The sequence below is a fragment of the Oncorhynchus mykiss genome, chromosome 23 (genome assembly GCF_013265735.2).
Source record: "Oncorhynchus mykiss isolate Arlee chromosome 23, USDA_OmykA_1.1, whole genome shotgun sequence".
NCBI lineage: Eukaryota > Metazoa > Chordata > Actinopteri > Salmoniformes > Salmonidae > Oncorhynchus > Oncorhynchus mykiss.
This window is the reverse complement of record NC_048587.1, coordinates 61,730,719-61,751,948: the sequence shown is the minus strand read 5'-3', so window position 1 is coordinate 61,751,948 and position 21,230 is coordinate 61,730,719. Positions and strand designations below refer to the sequence as shown.

The following is a 21,230-nucleotide window of genomic DNA, read 5'->3' as shown; positions in this document are numbered from 1 at the left end:
CTAAGATTAAATGTCAGAAATTGTGAAAAATTTAGTTTGAATATATTTGGCTAAGGTGTATGTAAACTTCTGACTTCAACTGTATTTACTGCCCACTACACTGTAAGCGGGGGTACTGTCAAGCGGCGGTGATCTGAGCCCTGGTGGACACCAGTAGTGAGAGCACATAGGGCAGACACAGATCTGTCTGCTAAATGACTAAAGTGTCAAATTAATGCTTTAGCTGTAAGCAAAATACAAGTATTGATCCACCCACACCTGAAGAGATGCTGTGCTAGCTTTTCACCATAAATAATTAAAGTGGTAAGAAAATGATTTATAATCTATTGCAACGTGTTTTGCAAGAGATCTAGGCCTGTTATCTGATTTTACTGTGAGATGAAAAATAGATTGATTTGCTTTGAATCATAAACAAATGATTGATAATGTCAATCATCATTGTACAACATCAGTATTCTGCAACACATAGGCCTGCTAGAATAGCGATAAAGCCGATCCAGTCCATGTCCAGTGACTTATTGTAACCAATCTACATTCCAGTAACTTACCTACTCTGCAGTTAGAGCATCAGCGTTAACCAGGTATATATTTCATATAACATTAATATATACACTGAGTGTACAAAACATTAGGAGCACCTTCCTACTATTGAGTTGCACCCCCGATCTTAGTTGTTGTCCAGTGACTTACCTGCCCTGAAGTGGCAGAGGTAGCCATGAACCAGGTCATAGAATGCATTATAAACTGGGTAGTTAGAGCTCTGAATGCTGATTGGCTGAATGCTGTGGTATATCAGAAAATCTGCCATGAGTATGAAGCAAACATACTTTGTTATATTGGTAACCAGTTTATAATAGCAACAAGGCACATGGGGGGTTTGTGGTACAGTACAGTATATGGCCAATATACTGTACCGCGGCTAAGGGCTGTATCCAGGCACTCCACGTTGCGTCGCACTTAAGAACAGCCCTTAGCCGTGGTGGAGTGGCCATATACCACACCTCCTTTGGCCTTATTGCTTCATTATAACCGCCTTGTCATGCATTATAACTGTTACCAATCTTAGTTAATGTACTCACCTGCCCTGCAGTGACAGAGGTATCCGTTAAGCAGGTCTCGGCAGATAGCCCCGTGGAGACATGGATCTGAACAGCATTCATTAACGTCCATCTCACAGAAGTCCCCTATGAAACCTGCTGGACAACTGGGAGAAGACAAGGATATTGCATAGATGTCATTTAACATATCATATCAAATCAAATCAAACTTTACTTGTCACATGCGCCGAATACAATGCTTACTTACAAGCCCTTAACCAGATCAATAAGAAGAAAATATTTACCAACTGGACTAAAATAAAAAGTAATAATAAAAAGTAACACAATAAAAATAACAATAATGAGGCAATATACAGGGGGCACCGGTACTGAGTCAGTGTGGAGGCTATATACAGGGGGCACCGGTACTGAGTCAGTGTGGAGGCTATATACAGGGGGTACCGGTACTGAGTCAGTGTGAAGGCTATATACAGAGGGCACCGGTACTGAGTCAGTGTGGAGGCTATATACAGAGGGCACCGGTACTGAGTCAGTGTGGAGGCTATATACAGAGGGCACCGGTACTGAGTCAGTGTGGAGGCTATATACAGGGGGCACCGGTACTGAGTCAGTGTGGAGGCTATATACAGAGGGCACCGGTACTGAGTCAGTGTGGAGGCTATATACAGGGGGTACCGGTACTGAGTCAGTGTGAAGGCTATATACAGGGGGTACCGGTACTGAGTCAGTGTGAAGGCTATATACAGAGGGTACCGGTACTGAGTCAGTGTGAAGGCTATATACAGAGGGCACCGGTACTGAGTCAGTGTGGAGGCTATATACAGGGGGCACCGGTACTGAGTCAGTGTGAAGGCTATATACAGAGGGCACCGGTACTGAGTCAGTGTGGAGGCTATATACAGGGGGCACCGGTACTGAGTCAGTGTGGAGGCTATATACAGAGGGCACCGGTACTGAGTCAGTGTGAAGGCTATATACAGAGGGTACCGGTACTGAGTCAGTGTGGAGGCTATATACAGGGGGTACCGGTACTGAGTCAGTGTGGAGGCTATATACAGGGGGCACCGGTACTGAGTCAGTGTGAAGGCTATATACAGAGGGCACCGGTACTGAGTCAGTGTGGAGGCTATATACAGGGGGCACCGGTACTGAGTCAGTGTGAAGGCTATATACAGAGGGCACCGGTACTGAGTCAGTGTGGAGGCTATATACAGGGGGCACCGGTACTGAGTCAGTGTGGAGGCTATATACAGAGGGCACCGGTACTGAGTCAGTGTGAAGGCTATATACAGAGGGTACCGGTACTGAGTCAGTGTGAAGGCTATATACAGAGGGTACCGGTACTGAGTCAGTGTGCGTGGGTACAGGTTAGTTGAGGTCATCTGTACATGTAGGGGTACAGGCTAGTGGGGGTAATCTGTACATGTAGGTGGGGGCGAAGTGACTATGCATAGATAACAAACAAACAGTGAGTAGCAGCAGTGTACAAAAGGGAGGGGGGGTCAATGTAAATTGTCCAGTGGCGATTTTATGAATTCTTCAACAGTCTTATGGCTTGGGGTTAGAAGCTGTTGAGGAGCCTTTTGGTCCTAGACTTGGCGCTCCGGTACCGCTTGCCGTGCGGTAGCAGAGAAAACAGTCTATAACTTGGGTGACCGGAGTCTCTGACAATTTTATGGGCTTTCCTCTGACACCGCCAATTATATAGGTCTTGGATGGCAGGAAGCTTATGGTCAGATGCTGAGCAGTTGCCATACCAGGCGGTGATGCAACCGGTCAGGATGCTCTCATATAACACATATAACATACAGGGCTATTGGACCAAGAAAGAGAATGATGGAGTGCTGCATCAGATGATGAGTTGGACCGCAGAATGAAGGAAAAGCAGATAACAAGTGCTCAGCATATGTGGGAACTCCTTTAAGACTGTTGGAAAAGCATTCCAGGTGAAGCTGGTTGAGAAAATGCCAAGAGTGTGCAAAGCAGGCATCGAGACATCCAGTTTCTGTTCGAGTGATCGTGGGCATGGGCAAAATGAGTGACCAAAGCGACTTTGAGCTTGGTATGATCGTCGATGCCAGGCATACCAGTTCCAGGCATACCAGTTCCAGGCATACCAATTCCAGGCATACCAGTGCCAGGCATACCAGTTCCAGGCATACCAGTTCCAGTATCTCAGAAACGGCCGGCCTCCTGGGCTTTTCATGCACGACAGTGTCTAGGGTTTACTGAGAATGGTGCGACAAACAAAAACCTTCCAGTCAGCGGCAGTCCTGTGGGCAAATAAAACAGCTTGTTGATGAGAGGTCAAAGGAGAATAGCAAGAATGGTGCAAGCTAATAGGCGGGCCACATGCAGGCAAATAAAGGCACAGTACAACAGTGGTGTGCAGAAAGACATCTCGGAATGCACAGCTCCTCAGTCTTTGTCACTGATGGGCTTTTGCAGCAGACGAACACACCGGCTTCCACTCCTATCAGCTAAAAACAAGAAGTATACAGAGCCAGATGCTGCATCATATTTTAAATCATTTGTAGAAAATACACTTTATTTCCCTGTCATGTAGCATTATGAACATCCTGTGTCACTTTATTTGGACTAAGAAAACAGACTTTATGACACTGTCATGTAGCATTATGAACATCCTGTGTCACTTTACTTGGACTAAGAAAACAGACTTTATGACACTGTCATGTAGCATTATGAACATCCTGTGTCACTTTACTTGGACTAAGAAAACAGACTTTATGACACTGTCATGTAGCATTATGAACATCCTGTGTCACTTTACTTGGACTAAGAAAACAGACTTTATGACACTGTCAAGAAGCATTATGACCATCATAATCATATAATCCAGATAGGCCTGTCACGTACATGCCCTTATGTCAGTCATCAGTCTAAAAGAGGGTGTCTTGTCCCGCTCCTGAAATCTGCTCCTGCATTCATCCCAGTCACCAGAAACAGAGAACTGGGGTAGGTGCATGGCCGACATCAATGTTTGCACAATTACAATGATACTTTAAATATGGTCCATTAAAAATAAAATATATAACATAAACATCCTGTTGACACGTAGGCTATGGTGTAGTGGAATGTTTTGCTTTGTGGGTTTTAACACTCTTATGTAGGTGTCATAACCAGCCATAAAATAACTCAATTATATGTCATAACAGGTCTAAATATATGTGTCATGACAGTGTTATGACCATATTATATTATGACACGTTGTGTCAGCTGTTATGGCATATTATGACATAGTTATGACGCTGGGTGTCAAGTAAAGTGTTACCATATTAAGTATAGCAGTGGCACATAAGTAGCACAAAACCGGTCTAGACTACTCTGCAGTATTGACAGTGATAGCTTGGGGGGGAAAAGCACTTTTTACTACACACAACATAAAGTAACAATCTCTAGAATGCATTCTCACCATCCAAGTCCTATTCATGTCCATGGGTATTATAATAATGTGGCTGAAATGCATTCGCATAGGACTCCTCAAATCTCTGGAGACGCCAGCAGATTGAGAACGGACGTCTTACTTCAAGGAGACACTACCTGCGTCCCAAATGGAACCCTATCACCTACCTGTAAACAGTGCACTACTTTCGACCAGAACCCCCTAGGGTTTTGGTCAAATAAAGGGCACTATAAAGGGAATAGGGTGCCGTTTGGAACAGAACCAACATCCCACCATTACCTAGCTAGGAAATGGAACTGCGATTTAAACTGTCTCCATGCTGCTTGTCCCCGAGGCTGGTCGAATTGCCATCAAATCCAGACATCACATTCAACCATCCAATCTGTTGCAATCCTGACACCACGCATAATATTGGATGGATCTCTATATACCAAATGGACTGAACTGCATGCAGACTGTCGCTGGTTGCAACCTATAACATCCATGCTTGTATCCATTATCCTAATGAGAAAGAGTGTTATATTCCCTCACGTACAGTTTATGATTACAATACATTGTGTCATTTCGTGTTAAAGACACATTAGATTGACATGTGACTCGTCACCAAGGAAACGGAGACAACAGAACACGTCTTCTTTTCTAAATCACTTCAACATATGGCATATACTGCATACCCATAAAAATGCAGCATTTGTAAAACCAAAAAGAAAACCTAGCATACGGAAAGTAAAGCATATGCACACAACTTCAGCATTCATTTCACAAAAAATAAACATTGAATTATAATTGAGTATACAGAGCCAGATGCTGCAGCATGACACCCAACTGTCCTCCAACTGTTGATAACAGACTAAACAGTACTGCAGCAGGCAGGCAGCCCTTCTCTGTCTGCGTCCCAAATGACTGTTCCCTTTTACAGTGGACTCATAGGGCTCTGGTCAGAAGATGTAGGGACTAGGGTACTCTTTGGGATGCGACCCTCTGTCTTTACACTAGACCACAGTGACTTACGGCCCTGAACCTGAGCATATGTGCTACAGCTAAGACAATGTAATTAACAGCAAGACGTCGAGGGGACCCACGCTGTGGCAAATCTACACCCTATTACTGCAGTGCAGTGTCTGGCTATATTCACAATGTGAAGGGAGGGAGGACGGCTCATAGTAATGGCTGGACTGGAATCAATGGAACGGTAACAAACACATGGAAACCATTGTGTTTGATGTGTTTAGTTTCATTCATTCCAGTCCAGTCATTACTATGAACAGTCCTCTGATTTAAAGTGAGACCAGACTCCACTGATTGAGCTAGACTTCATACATCACACAGGGGAGGGAGAGCGTGTTAATAGGAAATGACATGACACGGTTCTGTTGCTGTGGCAACCTGACATTAAACCAATCAGATGCATGTCAATCTGAGAGATGAGGGGGCAGCGTGACTTCAGTCTGATGGGAGGCGGTGGTTTAATTCAACTCATAATACAGAGACTGTGTCAAAACATGCAGATCATAACACTGGATAATGTTGTATTACTTCACTTACAGCCAACAGGTATCAGGCTTTGTAACTTGTTATACACATGTATATATATACAGTATGTCTTTATTATCAATGATTAAAATGAGTCCTTGGAGCAAAAATCTGTGTATCCAAACAGGTAAATGTTTGAGGTGCTATAATACTGTAATATATTGGATTATTTGAAAAATACATATAAAAGAATCCAAGTTTCTACATGTAGATATTATATACAGATTTGTATATATTGATATGTATTGTATTATACATACACATGACTACATGATGAAAAGATTCACTGACCTGCAGGTGAAATTGGAGCCTTGGCCATCGAGACAAGTCCCTCCATTTAAACACAGGGTGACATTGGTGGGGGTTTCGAGACAGACGTCTATGTCAATGTCACAGTTCTTTCCAGTGTATCCATCCAGGCAGAAACACGCATATTTATCAATCAAGTCCACACAGGAGCCACCATTCAGACACGGACTGGAAGAACACTCCTATAGATGGGGAAATAGCATCATGTAAAACACGAGACCTAGGGCCTGTATTTATAGTGTCTCAGAGTAGAAGTGCTGATATAGGACCAGTTTACTTGCACCTTTTAAGATCATAATATTGATATTACATGATCCTAGATTAGCACTCCTACTCTGAACGAAAACACTAACTATAAATATCCACAACTGCATGGTGGTTCTAACACAGCTATAGAGATAAACAGAATATCGTAGAGAATGACTTGAATATGAATACATAGGCCTGTATGAAAACATGACTGTTAAAATGCGTAATTGACTATGTTGGATAATGAGTTAAAAGAGTATGTGCAGAATTGTAGATTAGAATGGGGTCTTTAAACCGAGACAATAAGAGCCTCTGATTGCGCATTCCAGAGCGGAACCTCAGAGAGACATTCCGGCTGCCTTAGCATTCTATTCTATCAGTGCAGTGCTCTCTCTGGAGGCCTACTGAAGCTGGGCTGGGTATTAAAATCAATTAGGGATTAGGGTGAGGCGATTCCTTTTAATCAGGTATTTATACAATGCTTACATGATCATGTAGCTCAATTGACTTATGCTGTAGGAGAATCGATGTGGCTTGTGGATGGGGAAAGGAGATGAGACGGTACACTGGAGCAGCTCTGGTCTGATTAGAATAGAGACTAATCATCTGGATCTTCCTGGTTTGCATGTTTTGGAATGTTGTACAATAATGAGATGTGATGCACAGTCACTATTACAAAATATAAAAAGTCCATGGTGAAATGACACTATTTTATGTCACTATAGTGAAATATAAGTCATAGGTCATTGTTAATTACAAATAACTAATTTGTCAGTTTGGCTGAAATATAACTACAATGTTTAGCGAAATGACACTATTTTAACATATTCTAATGAGACCATGTTATGTAATGATGATGAGTCCCGTGCAGGATGGTCTTACCAGATACCCAACTATCACTCAGCTCAACTCACATCAATGTTCATTTCACATCTGGCACCAGTCCATCCCAATTCACACTGACAGTAATACACATCCACTCCATCAATGCACCTGGGAAGATAAGAGAGAAACATAACATAACAAAACAGGCCTATATAGCGTTGCCAAGTCCCAGGTCCCACTCTGGTCTAGGCCTCTAGTATATTAAAAAGACTAAACACTGAGAGAAGGCAAATATCTGAAATCACTATTTGCTTATCATGGGAATGTAAACTGATGTAATTGAGGTCAAATGGACATATAGTAGGTACAAAGTGTGTACAGTACACAAGCCCTATTTCCCACTCTTATACATTACACATGATTACACACCATTACACACCATTACACACCATTTCACACCATTTCTATCCTCCATTTCCGCAACCATTTTCTTTTTTTTCTCCTTTAAAAACAACAAACACTTCATTTACAATTTTTCTAAACAACACACATCTCCTTCCCTGGACTGGCGTTTTATATTCAGCAGGAGAAGCACTAACAGTTTTACTGGTAATGAACGCTTCCGTTGTTTACCTCCCGTGAAGACAGGGGCCCGACATGCATTCATCAAAGTTGGTCTCGCAATGGAAACCCATGAAGCCTCCAGCACATAAGCATTGGTATCGATTGGGACCATCCACGCAGCTCCCGCCGTTTTGGCACGGGTTCGACACACACTCGTCTATGCTCAGTTCACACCACGTCCCTGGGAATAAATGACATATATTAACATAGAAAACACATTATATATATTATACCACACAGCACATATAATATGAACATGTACCAACACAATACATGTTTACTGTGAGTTCTCGATCATGGAAAGAGGTGAAATGCCTGGTTAAATAATTGATTTGAGTTTAGATGCACCTCAATACATTGAATCAATACAGGGTGAACACTCTCTCGCTTCAATGACTGTACTTGTAGCAGAAACAGTCAAGGTTTTTCAATAATGGCAGTAAGACAGAGACAGAGAAGTGTAGGTGAAGAGAGATGACTGCTTCCATAAAGTTGTGTATGTTTGCGTTGTGTAGTACGGCATACATTACATTATGTACGTTATGTTTGTTGCATTAGGTTGCAGCATATACAATGGACAGACTGTGCAATATCTAATCCTGTGTTACATATTGTTGTTCAGCTCACAGTAAAGGTGGCACCAGACACTGTATAACCACAGGTCTATAGGTGTCTTCACCCCTGCAATAATACATCTTCCTCCACACTGTTACCATCACCTGATTAGACAGTCAGAGGAACAGTCCTCACGACCTGTCTTCACTTGGGTGAATCTAATTGTGAAAACACATTATCACTGTCTAATACAGTTGCTGTCACGTGGAAATCCCATTAACAACTGCACACAGCCATTCAGTACCACACCTGGGATCAAATACTATTTGAAATATTATTATATACATTATCTGTGCAGGATTGTTATTTATTATTACGTGTTTTACCTTTCTATTATTTCTCTCCTGTCTTTCTCTCTGTATTGTTGGGAAGGACCTTTATGTATTTTACTATTAGTCCACTTGTTGTTAACAAAGCATGTGACAAATACGATTTGATTTGATTGAGCTTGCCTGGCGCAACGAAACTAATATCATAACCGCAAAACTGCAAATACTGCCCACCTGGCACTCCCAAACCCCGCCCATCTGGCACTCCCAAACCCCGCCCATCTGGCACTCCCAAACCCCGCCCATCTGGCACTCCCAAACCCCGCCCATCTGGCACTCCCAAACCCCGCCCATCTGGCACTCCCAAACCCCGCCCATCTGGCACTCCCAAACCCCGCCCATCTGGCACTCCCAAACCCCGCCCATCTGGCACTCCCAAACCCCGCCCATCTGGCACTCCCAAACCCCGCCCATCTGGCACTCCCAAACCCTGCCCATCTGGCACTCCCAAACCCTGCCCACCTGGCACTCCCAAACCCCGCCCATCTGGCACTCCCAAACCCCGCCCATCTGGCACTCCCAAACCCCGCCCATCTGGCACTCCCAAACCCTGCCCATCTGGCACTCCCAAACCCCGCCCATCTGGCACTCCCAAACCCCGCCCATCTGGCACTCCCAAATTCTGCCCATCTGGCACTCCCAAACCCTGCCCATCTGGCACTCCCAAACCCCGCCCATCTGGCACTCCCAAACTCCGCCCATCTGGCACTCCCAAACCCTGCCCATCTGGCACTCCCGGAACACTATAAGTATTTTAAAGACTTCAAGTAGTATTTGAACCCAGGTATGTTCAGTATATAAGGAAAACTTATAGCCCTGCTTTACTCTAGCAAGAGATGGAGAATATAGATCACCATTCAACAATGTGTTGCTGACTAGGGAATCTATACTGTAGCATTGTGCTGATGTCATCTATATTATCACTCAGGCAGCATGCTACTAATGATGGGTGAATAAACGGTATGTTGACCCAAATAACAACAGTCTCTATAGATGGATTATCAAAGGGGGTCTCTGGTCTGTAGTAAATAACAATGGTCTCTATAGATGGATTATCAAGGGGGTCCCTGGTCTGTAGTAAATTACAACGGTCTCTATAGATGGATTATCTAGGGGGTCCCTGGTCTGTAGTAAATAACAATGGTCTCTATAGATGGTTTATCTATTACCTGAATGACTCACTGGGCTAATCTAGGACCTGAATGACTCACTGGGCTAATCTAGGACCTGAATGACTCACTGGGCTAATCTAGGACCTGAATGACTCACTGGGCTAATCTAGGACCTGAATAACTCACTGGGCTAATCTAGGACCTGAATGACTCACTAGGCTAATCTAGGACCTGAAAGACTCACTAGGCTAAACTAGGAACTGAATGACTCACTGGGCTAATCTAGGACCTGAATAACTCACTGGGCTAATCTAGGACCTGAATGACTCACTAGGCTAATCTAGGACCTGAAAGACTCACTAGGCTAAACTAGGAACTGAATGAGTCACTAGGCTAAACTAGGAACTGAATGACTCACTGGGCTAATCTAGGAACTGAATGACTCACTGGGCTAATCAAGGAACTGAATGACTCACTAGGCAAATCTAGGACCTGGACAATTTCAGGACTATAGGAATATATCATGGACTACGTCCCAAATGGCTCCCTATTCTCTATATAGTGCACTACTTTTGCCCAGGGCCCAATAAAAAGTAGTGCACTATATACAGTGCGTTCAGAAAATAATCACACCCATGGATTTATTCCACAGTTTGTTGTGCTACAGCCTGAATTCCAAATTGATAAAAAAAATATATGTAATTCTCAGCCATCTACAAACAATCCTCCATAAAGACAAAGTGAAAACACGTTTTTAGAAATGTTTGCAAATGGATTGAAAATGAAATACAGAAATATCTAATTTAAATAACTATTCACACTCCTGAGTCAATAATTTGTAGAAGCACCTTTGGCAGAAATTACAGCTGAATGTCTTCCTAGGTAAGTCTCTAAAATATTTCCACAACTGGATTGTGCAACATTTGCTCATTATTCTTTCAACATTCTACAGGCTCTGTCAAATTCATTGTTGATCATTGCCAGACACACATTTTCAGGTCTTGCCATGGATTTTCAAGCCGATTTAAGTCAAAACTGTAACTCGGCCACTCAGGAACATTCAGTGTCTTCTTGGTAAGCAACTCCAGTGTAGATTTGGTCTTGTGTTTTAGATTATTTTCCTACTGAAAAGTGAATTCATCTCCCAGTGTTTGGTGGATAGCAGACTGAAACAGGTTTTACTCTAGGATTTTGCCTGTGCTTAGCTCCATTCCATTTATATTTTATCCTGAACAACTCCCCAGTCCTTAACGATTACAAGCATACCCATAACATGATGCAGCCACCAGTGTGCTTGAACATATGGAGAGTGGTACTCAGTAATGGGTTGTATTGATTTGACCCAAACATAACTTTGTATTTAGGACAAAATGTAAATTGCTTTGCCATATTTCTTGCAGTATTACTTTAGTGCCTTGTTGCAAACAGGATGCATGTTTTGGAATATTTTTAATCTGTACAGGCTTCATTCTTTCCACTCTGTCTATTAGGTTAGTATTGTGGAGTAATTACAATGTTGTTGTTCCACCCACAGTTTTCACCTGTCGCAGCCATTAAATGCTGTAAATGTTTTCAAAAGTTACCATTGACTTCATGGTGAAATCCCTGAGGGGATTCCTTCCTGTCCTGCAACTGAGTTAGGAAGGACACCTGTATCTTTGTAGTGACTGGGTGTATTAATACACCATCCAAAGTGTAATTAATAACTTCACCATGTTCAAAGGGATATTCAATCTCTGCTTTTATTTACCCATCTACCAATAGGTACCCACCCTTCTTTGTGAGGCATTGGAAAACCTCCCTGGTTTTTGTGGTTAAAACTGTGTTTGAAATTCACTGCTCGACTGAGGGACCTTACAGATAATTGTATGTGTAGGGTACAGAGATGCGGTAGTCACTCAAAAGTCCAAGCAACTTATTATGTGACTTGTTAAGCAAATATTTACTCCTGAAAACATATTGACTCAAGAGATTTCATTTTTTTCATTTTTAATTAAATTGTTTAAAAAAAAAATCTAACATAATTCCACTTTGACATTTCCGGGTATTGTTATTTAGGCCAGTGACAAGAAATCTCAATAATCCATTTTAAGTTCAGGCTGTAACACTACAAAATGTGGAACAAGTCAGTCAAGGGGTGTGAATACTTTCTGAAGGCACTGTAGTATGATTGGGTGATATTACGATACTATAGCATCATATATTGACGATTATTGACAGGCATCGTCGACGGTGACGACATCATGATGTGACAAACAATGGTTTAGTCTATTTGAACTTGACTGACGCCGCGAAGTAAAGTCTCACAACGCACAGAAGGACAGCACACAACAGGACAGCACACTTCAGGACAGCACACAACAGGACAGCACACAACACAGCAGGACAGTACACAGCAGGACAGCACACAACAGGACAGCACACAACACAGCAGGACAGCACACAACAGGACAGCACAGAGCAGGACAGCACACAACAGGACAGCACACAACACAGCAAAACAGCACACAACACAGCAAAACAGCACACAACAGGACAGTACACAACACAGCAGGACAGCACACAGCAGGACAGTACACAACACAGCAGAACAGCACACAACAGGACAGTACACAGCAGGACAGTACACAACAGGACAGCACACAGCAGGACAGCACACAGCAGGACAGCACACAACAGGACAGCACACAGCAGGACAGTACACAACACAGCAGGACAGCACACAACAGGACAGTACACAACACAGCAGAACAGCACACAGCAGGACAGTACACAACACAGCAGAACAGCACAGAGCAGAGCGCAGGACAGCACACAGCAGGACAGTACACATCAGGACAGAACACATCAGGACAGAACACAGCAGGACAGCACACAGCAGAACAGCCCACAACAGGACAGCACACAGCAGGACAGTACACAACACAGCAGGACAGCACACAACAGGACAGTACACAACACAGCAGAACAGCACACAACAGGACAGTACACAACACAGCAGGACAGCACACAACAGGACAGTACACAACACAGCAGAACAGCACACAACAGGACAGTACACAACACAGCAGAACAGCACAGAGCAGAGCGCAGGACAGCACACAGCAGGACAGTACACATCAGGACAGAACACATCAGGACAGTACACAGCAGGACAGCACACAGCAGGACAGCACACAGCAGGACAGAACACAGCACACAGCAGGACAGAACACAGCACACAGCAGGACAGTACACATCAGGACAGAACACAGCAGGACAGCACACATCAGGACAGCACACATCATGACAGAACACAGCACACAGCAGGACAGTACACATCAGGACAGAATACATCAGGACAGAACACCTCACAGAGCAGGACAGCACACAGCAGGACGGAACACAGCAGGACAGTACACAGCAGGACAGAACACATCAGGACAGAACACATCAGGACAGAACACAGCAAACAGCAGGACAGTACACAGCAGGACAGCACACATCAGGACAGAACACATCAGGACAGAACACAGCACACAGCAGGACGGTACACAGCAGGACGGAACACAGCACACAGCAGGACGGTACACAACAGGACAGTACACAACAGGACAGTACACAGCACAGCAAGACAGCAGGACAGTACACAGCACAGCAAAACAGCAGGACAGAACACAGCACACAGCAGGACGGTACACAGCAGGACGGAACACAGCACACAGCAGGACGGTACACAGCAGGACAGCACACATCAGGACAGCACACATCATGACAGAACACAGCACACAGCAGGACAGTACACATCAGGACAGAATACATCAGGACAGAACACCTCACAGAGCAGGACAGCACACAGCAGGACAGCACACAGCAGGACAGTACACAGCAGGACAGAACACATCAGGACAGAACACAGCAAACAGCAGGACGGTACACAGCACAGCAAGACAGCAGGACAGCACACAGCAGGACAGTACACAGCAGGACAGAACACATCAGGACAGAACACAGCAAACAGCAGGACGGTACACAGCACAGCAAGACAGCAGGACAGTACACAGCACAGCAAGACAGCAGGACAGTACACAGCACAGCAAAACAGCAGGACAGCACACAGCAGGACAGTACACAGCAGGACAGCACACAGCGGGACAGTACACAGCAGGACAGTACACAGCAGGACAGCACACATTAGGACAGCAGCACAAAATGTTCAGTCAGAAAATATTGTTTCTCTCTTTCTCTGTCTAATTTGCGATTTTTTTTTTAAATCGCTGGAGGATGGAGTATACATTATGAAAAATATGAATAACAATGTTTTAGACTGTAGCCTAATGCCCAATGTTTTAGACTGTAGCCTAATGCCCAATGTTTTAGACTGTAGCCTAATGCCCAATGTTTTAGACTGTAGCCTAATGCCCAATGTTTTAGACTGTAGCCTAATGCCCAATGTTTTAGACTGTAGCCTAATGCCCAATGTTTTAGACTGTAGCCTAATGCCCAATGTTTTAGGCTGTAGCCTACTGCCCAATGTTTTAGGCTGTAGCCTACTGCCCAATGTTTTAGGCTGTAGCCTACTGCCCAATGTTTTAGGCTGTAGCCTAATGCCCAATGTTTTAGGCTGTAGCCTAATGCCCAATGTTTTAGGCTGTAGCCTAATGCCGAATGTTTTAGGCTGTAGCCTAATGCCCAATGTTTTAGGCTGTAGCCTAATGCCCAATGTTTTAGGCTGTAGCCTAATGCCCAATGTTTTAGGCTGTAGCCTAAAACATTGTTATTTATATTTTTATAACGTACACTCCATCCTCCAGCAATTTTTAAAACTTTTACTGTTAAAAATCGCAAGTATAAATACAGTAAAGTACACACACTAAAGGGTAAAAAAAAATATGTTTTGAGTAAAAAACTGCTAGCTTCAAGGAGTAGGTCTGATGGAAATCCGTGATGCCATCGCCCCCCCCCCCCCCTGCTTGAAGAACAACTGAGGAGCAATAGAGAACAAAACAGGAAGCTCCCCCCCACCTTTCTGTACTATGTCATGACATACCTGGAACACCTATTGAGATGTGTCTTTTGTTATGTAAATCAGCTGTTACATGAGGTAAAAAGTAGATTGGAGTGTCACTTTAACTATCATAACAGATGGTCAATAACCTATCCTTCTACTAGGTCTATCATAGCAGATGGTCAATAACCTATCCTTCTACTAGGTCAATCATAACAGATGGCCAATAACCTATCCTTCTACTAGGTCTATCATAACAGATGGCCAATAACCTATCCTTCTACTAGGTCTATCATAGCAGATGGTCAATAACCTATCCTTCTACTAGGTCTATCATAACAGATGGTCAATAACCTATCCTTCTACTAGGTCTATCATAACAGATGGCCAATAACCTATCCTTCTACTAGGTCTATCATAACAGATGGCCAATAACCTATCCTTCTACTAGGTCTATCATAGCAGATGGTCAATAACCTATCCTTCTACTAGGTCTATCATAACAGATGGTCAATAACCTATCCTTCTACTAGGTCTATCATAACAGATGGCCAATAACCTATCCTTCTACTAGGTCTATCATAGCAGATGGTCAATAACCTATCCTTCTACTAGGTCTATCATAACAGATGGTCAATAACCTATCCTTCTACTAGGTCTATCATAACAGATGGTCAATAACCTATCCTTCTACTAGGTCTATCATAGCAGATGGTCAATAACCTATCCTTCTACTAGGTCTATCATAGCAGATGGTCAATAACCTATCCTTCTACTAGGTCTATCATAACAGATGGTCAATAACCTATCCTTCTACTAGGTCTATCATAGCAGATGGTCAATAACCTATCCTTCTACTAGGTCTATCATAACAGATGGTCAATAACCTATCCTTCTACTAGGTCTATCATAACAGATGGTCAATAACCTATCCTTCTACTAGGTCTATCATAGCAGATGGTCAATAACCTATCCTTCTACTAGGTCTATCATAACAGATGGTCAATAACCTATCCTTCTACTAGGTCTATCATAGCAGATGGCCAATAACCTATCCTTCTACTAGGTCTATCATAACAGATGGTCAATAACCTATCCTTCTACTAAGTCTATCATAACAGATGGTCAATAACCTATCCTACTAGGTCTATCATAACAGATGGTCAATAACCTATCCTTCTACTAGGTCTATCATAACAGATGGCCAATAACCTATCCTTCTACTAGGTCTATCATAACAGATGGTCAATAACCTATCCTTCTACTAGGTCTATCATAAAAGCTTTAACACATGTTCAAGTTATGAGCAGCAGCTAATTTCCCAAATATTCTAGTTCACGAAGGTGTTGTCCTAAAGATGTTGGGGCTTCAAATATAACCTGAATGAAAGTGTATATCCTAAGCCAGCGACTGAATCTAGTTACCTACCCCAGCCCTAAGCCTAACCATAGGATATTCTCCATCACAGTTTCATAAGACATAGAACAAACAATAGTACAAACAACAGTAGCTCACTACGTTAAGACAGCCTGTTCCTCATCATGATGTAGCCCTATAACCTAGCTCACTACGTTAAGACAGCCTGTTCCTCATCATGATGTAGTCCTATAACCTAGCTCACTACGTTAAGACAGCCTGTTCCTCATCATGATGTAGCCCTATAACCTAGCTCACTACGTTAAGACAGCCTGTTCCTCATCATGATGTAGCCCTATAACCTAGCTCACTACGTTAAGACAGCCTGTTCCTCATCATGATGTAGTCCTATAACCTAGCTCACTACGTTAAGACAGCCTGTTCCTCAACATGATGTAGTCCTATAACCTAGCTCACTACGTTAAGACAGCCTGTTCCTCATCATGATGTAGCCCTATAACCTAGCTCACTACGTTAAGACAGCCTGTTCCTCATCATGATGTAGTCCTATAACCTAGCTCACTATGTTAAGACAGCCTCTTCCTCATCATGATGAAGTTCTATAACCTAGCTCACTATAGTAAGACAGCCTGTGCCTGGTCAGACAGTCACTGCTGTTGACATGGCCCAACCCTACTAAATAGGGAATAGAGTGTCATCTGGCTCTGGTCAAATTTCAATTAGTCCACGCTTAAAGGGCCAATCCGCAGTTGAAACAATAACAAAACGTCTCCTTGCCCCAGTTTCGGTTAAAAGCTGAAGGATGGGGCTGGAGAAATGCTCCCTATTACCTCCTGTTATAAAACTGTTCTTATGAATAACCTTACAGCTCTGTCTTGCTGCCTAAATCTATTTTGTTTGTCTTTTGCAGACGGCCTACATAAATTAATAAATTAATGAATGTGAATAATGTAGATAATTAACATGTTGTAATTAAACAGTCTCAATATGCTCATTCAGAGCAGCCAGTGACAATTCCCTCCATATTGACCTGCTAGTTCAGTCTTAATAACTTCGCCTGCATCCCAAAATGGCACACTATTCCCTATATAGTGCACTTCTTAAAAAGTAGTGTACTATGTAGGGATTATCATGACATTTTTGGATGAGTCCTTTATTTCTGCTTCAGCAAGCCTTCTATAAACACAACGAGATATTCCTGCTACTTTACTGACCACGCATACAACTTGTGTTTTAAATCAAATTACAGCTGAAAATATGTTATTGTAAATTAAAAACAAGCTTTACAGTAAATGAGCTGATTCAGTAAATAAAAGTCAGAGGGTATTTGTAGGTTCACCCTTGTTTTGTTAGATGTAAATGACATGTTAATGACTGGGTGATTGTGTATAGAACAAATCCATGAACAACAATTTCCTCCTTAAATTCCATTTAAGAATCAATCCAAACATGGTGGTCTTGTAATTATAGTCCACTATACAATGAAAGCAATACATACACTGATTAAAAATATAAATGCAACATGCAACAATTTCAAAGATTTGACTGAGTCACAGTTCATATGAGGAAATCAGTCAATGTATTACAGTTAGGCTATTTCCATACTCAAATACATTAAATAAATGTAGGCTCTAATCTAGGCATTTCACATGATTGGGAATACAGATATGCATATGCTGGTCACATATACTTTACCTTTAAAAAAATTAGGGGTGTGGATCAGAAAACCAGTCAGTATCTGGTGTGACCACCACTTGCCTCATTCACCATGACATATCTCTTTCACATAGAGTTGATCAGGCTGTTGGTTGTGGCCTGTGAAATGTTTTCCCACTCCTCTTTAATGACTGTGAAAAGTTGCAGGATATTGGTGGGAACTGGAACACCCTGTCGTACCCGTAAATCCAGAGCATTCCAAACATGCTCAATGGGTGACATGTCTGGTGAGTATGGAGGCCATGGAACAACTGGGACATGTTCAGTTCCAGGAATTGTGTACAGATCCTTGCAACATGGGGCCATATATTATCATGCTGAAACATGAGGTGATGGCAGCGGATTAATGGCATGACAATGGGCATTAGGAGGTGAGCATTTGCCCACTCAAGTCAGTCACGACACCGAACTGCAGTCAGGTCAAGACCTTGGTGAGTATGACGAGCATGCAGATGAGCTTCCCTGAGACTTTTTTCTAACAGTTTGTGCAGAAATTCTTTGGTTGTGTAAACCCACAGTTTCATCAGCTTTCCAGGGGGCTGGTCTCAGATGATCCCGCAGGTGGGGAAGCCAGATGTGGAGGTCCTGGGCTGGCGTGGTTACACGTGGTCTGTGGTTGTGAGGCCGGTTGGACATACTGCCAAATTCTCTTAAATTACTTTTATAAGCCGCTTCGGCTTATGGTAGAGAAATCAACATTCAAATCTATGGAAACATCTCTGGTGGACATTTCTGCAGTCAGCATGCCAATTGCACGCTCCCTCAAAACTTGAGTCATTTGTGGCATTGTGTCGTGTGCAAAACTGCACATTTTAGAGTGGCCCTTTATTGTCTCAAGCACAAGGGATGTGCAATGATCATGGTGTTTAATCAGCTTCTTGATATGCCACACCTATCAGGTGGATGGATTATCTTGGCAAAGAGTAAATACTCCCTAACAGGGATGTAAACAAATTTGTGCACAAAATTTGAGAGACATAAGCTTTTTGTGCGTATGGAATATTTCTGGAATCTTTTATTTCAACATGTGGAAAATGTCAGGGATCTTTTATTTCATCTCATGAAACATGGGACAAACACTTTACATGTTGCATTAATATTTTTGTTCAGTATACTGTTACAGGTTTTGGTTTTTCCATTTATGTTTTGTGGTTGGACTTTAGCACGTATACTTCGTTAGCACATAGGGCGCACCGATTGGCCCAGGTGCTATTTAAGAGTGTCTGGCCCAGTGCTCCAGTTGTCTTAATAGATGCAGATGGTTAACACCTTTTGTTGGCTCTCCCTAGTCTGTCTGATTTCCCTGATTTTGTTTCGCGCCACCTTTTTGGTTTGCTTCCCGTCTTTAAGTTTGGTGTGGGTTTTTCTTTTGTTTGCCTCTTCTTAGGCAAATGTAGTGGGCACTCATGGTGGCTGTCTTTTACGGTCCAGTTGTTGTTGCTAGTCAACTTTCAGTGGAGTTCCCCATTGAGTGTCTTTCAGAACCCCTCCTAAAACCCCACCTGTTTCCTTTTGGTTGTTGTCAGTGACTTTGTTAGTTATGCCTTCTGTTTGAGTGACATTATTTAGTTTTCTTGCTGGGGAATGTGACAATACGTTTAATTTCAGTTTTATCAGTAGGTCTAACAATAAGGACAGTTCTACTACACAATAGACCCGTCTGTAGTTATGTTATTTTACAATTTGAGGAAGTACCTTTTCTCCTGTAGGTATGTATTAATTTGAGAAAGTACTTTTTCTCCTGTAGGTATGTATTATTTGAGGAAGTACATTTTCTCCTGTAGGTATGTATTATTTGAGGAAGTACATTTTCTCCTGTAGGTATGTATTAACTTGAGGAAGTATATTTGTAGGTATGCATCATTTGAGGAAGTACATTTTCTCCTGTAGGTATGTATTATTTGAGGAAGTACATTTTCTCCTGTAGGTATGTATTATTTGAGGAAGTACATTTTCTCCTGTAGGTATGTATTATTTGAGGAAGTACATTTTCTCCTGTAGGTATGTATTATTTGAGGAAGTACATTTTCTCCTGTAGGTATGTATTATTTGAGGAAGTACCTTTTCTCCTGTAGGTATGTATTATTTGAGGAAGTACCTTTTCTCCTGTAGGTATGTATTATTTGAGGAAGTACATTTTCTCCTGTAGGTATGTATTAATTTGCACACTACTGTACATGTAATCCTCCATTCTCCTGTTCTCAGCAGGCATTCACAACCTATTTTCTTCTCTCTCTGAATAGAACAATTATGTGGATTTGAAAAGTTCCAGCTGCGAGAGGTAATTGAGGATAGAAGCTGGACGATTATTATTTAATGTCTCTCTTTTGTTTCTCTCAGATGGATTCTCCTGTATGAGCCTTTAAGAAGGTTAAGATTGGGATGAATCCTAACAGCTTTTAAATCCGTCTCCTGTATTGCTCTTCATTTTTCACAAAGCCAGGTGTCAAGATGTATTAATCATCTTCTCCCTAGACCCCTGTTAAGGAAGTACAGGTTGAGGCTCTTTATATAATATGATTACAAATGTATAGTTAATATACGTTGGGAACAATTCCATACATGTTGACATAATCAGGCTGTGTTTTATGGTAGTGTGCATGTGTGCATCATAGTTTTGATGTCTTCACTATTGTTCTACAATGTAGAAAATAGTACAAATAAAAACCCTGGATTGAGTAGGTGTGTCAACTTTTGACTGGTACTGTATATACTAAACAAAAATATAAACGCAACATGTAGGTCCCATGTTTCATGAGATGAAATGAAAGATCCCAGAAATGTTCCATACACTAAGTTGTTGACATTTGTCTACGGGAAATCCCTGTCAGTGAGATTTTTATTTTATTTGCCAAGACAATCAAGAAGCTGAGTAAACAGCATGATCATTGCATCTTGCGCTAAGGACAATAAAAGGCCACTCCTAAATGTGAAGTTTTGTCACAACACAGTGCCACAGATGCCTCAATTTTGAGGGAGTGCGCAATTGGCATGCTGTTGCCAGAGAATTTAATGTTAATTTCTCTACCACAAGCTGCCTCCAACTTCATTTTAGAGAATATGGTAGTATGT

The 21,230-nt window shown here is 42.3% G+C and overlaps 1 protein-coding gene across 1 annotated transcript in view; it reads right to left on the bottom strand.

The window, feature by feature from the left end:
* The window catches only part of LOC118943839 (protein eyes shut homolog), a 71,926-nt gene extending 63,726 nt beyond the window's left edge, over positions 1 to 8,200 (bottom strand). The window contains exons 1-4 of the mRNA XM_036959920.1: positions 8,032 to 8,200; positions 7,488 to 7,566; positions 6,307 to 6,506; positions 1,080 to 1,204 (exon numbers count right to left, since the gene is read on the bottom strand). Coding sequence (XP_036815815.1) covers positions 1,080 to 1,204; positions 6,307 to 6,506; positions 7,488 to 7,566; positions 8,032 to 8,093 — 466 coding nt within the window. The 5' untranslated portion in view covers positions 8,094 to 8,200. The remainder of the gene's footprint in view (positions 1 to 1,079; positions 1,205 to 6,306; positions 6,507 to 7,487; positions 7,567 to 8,031) is intronic.
* Positions 8,201 to 21,230: the final 13,030 nt, after the last annotated feature.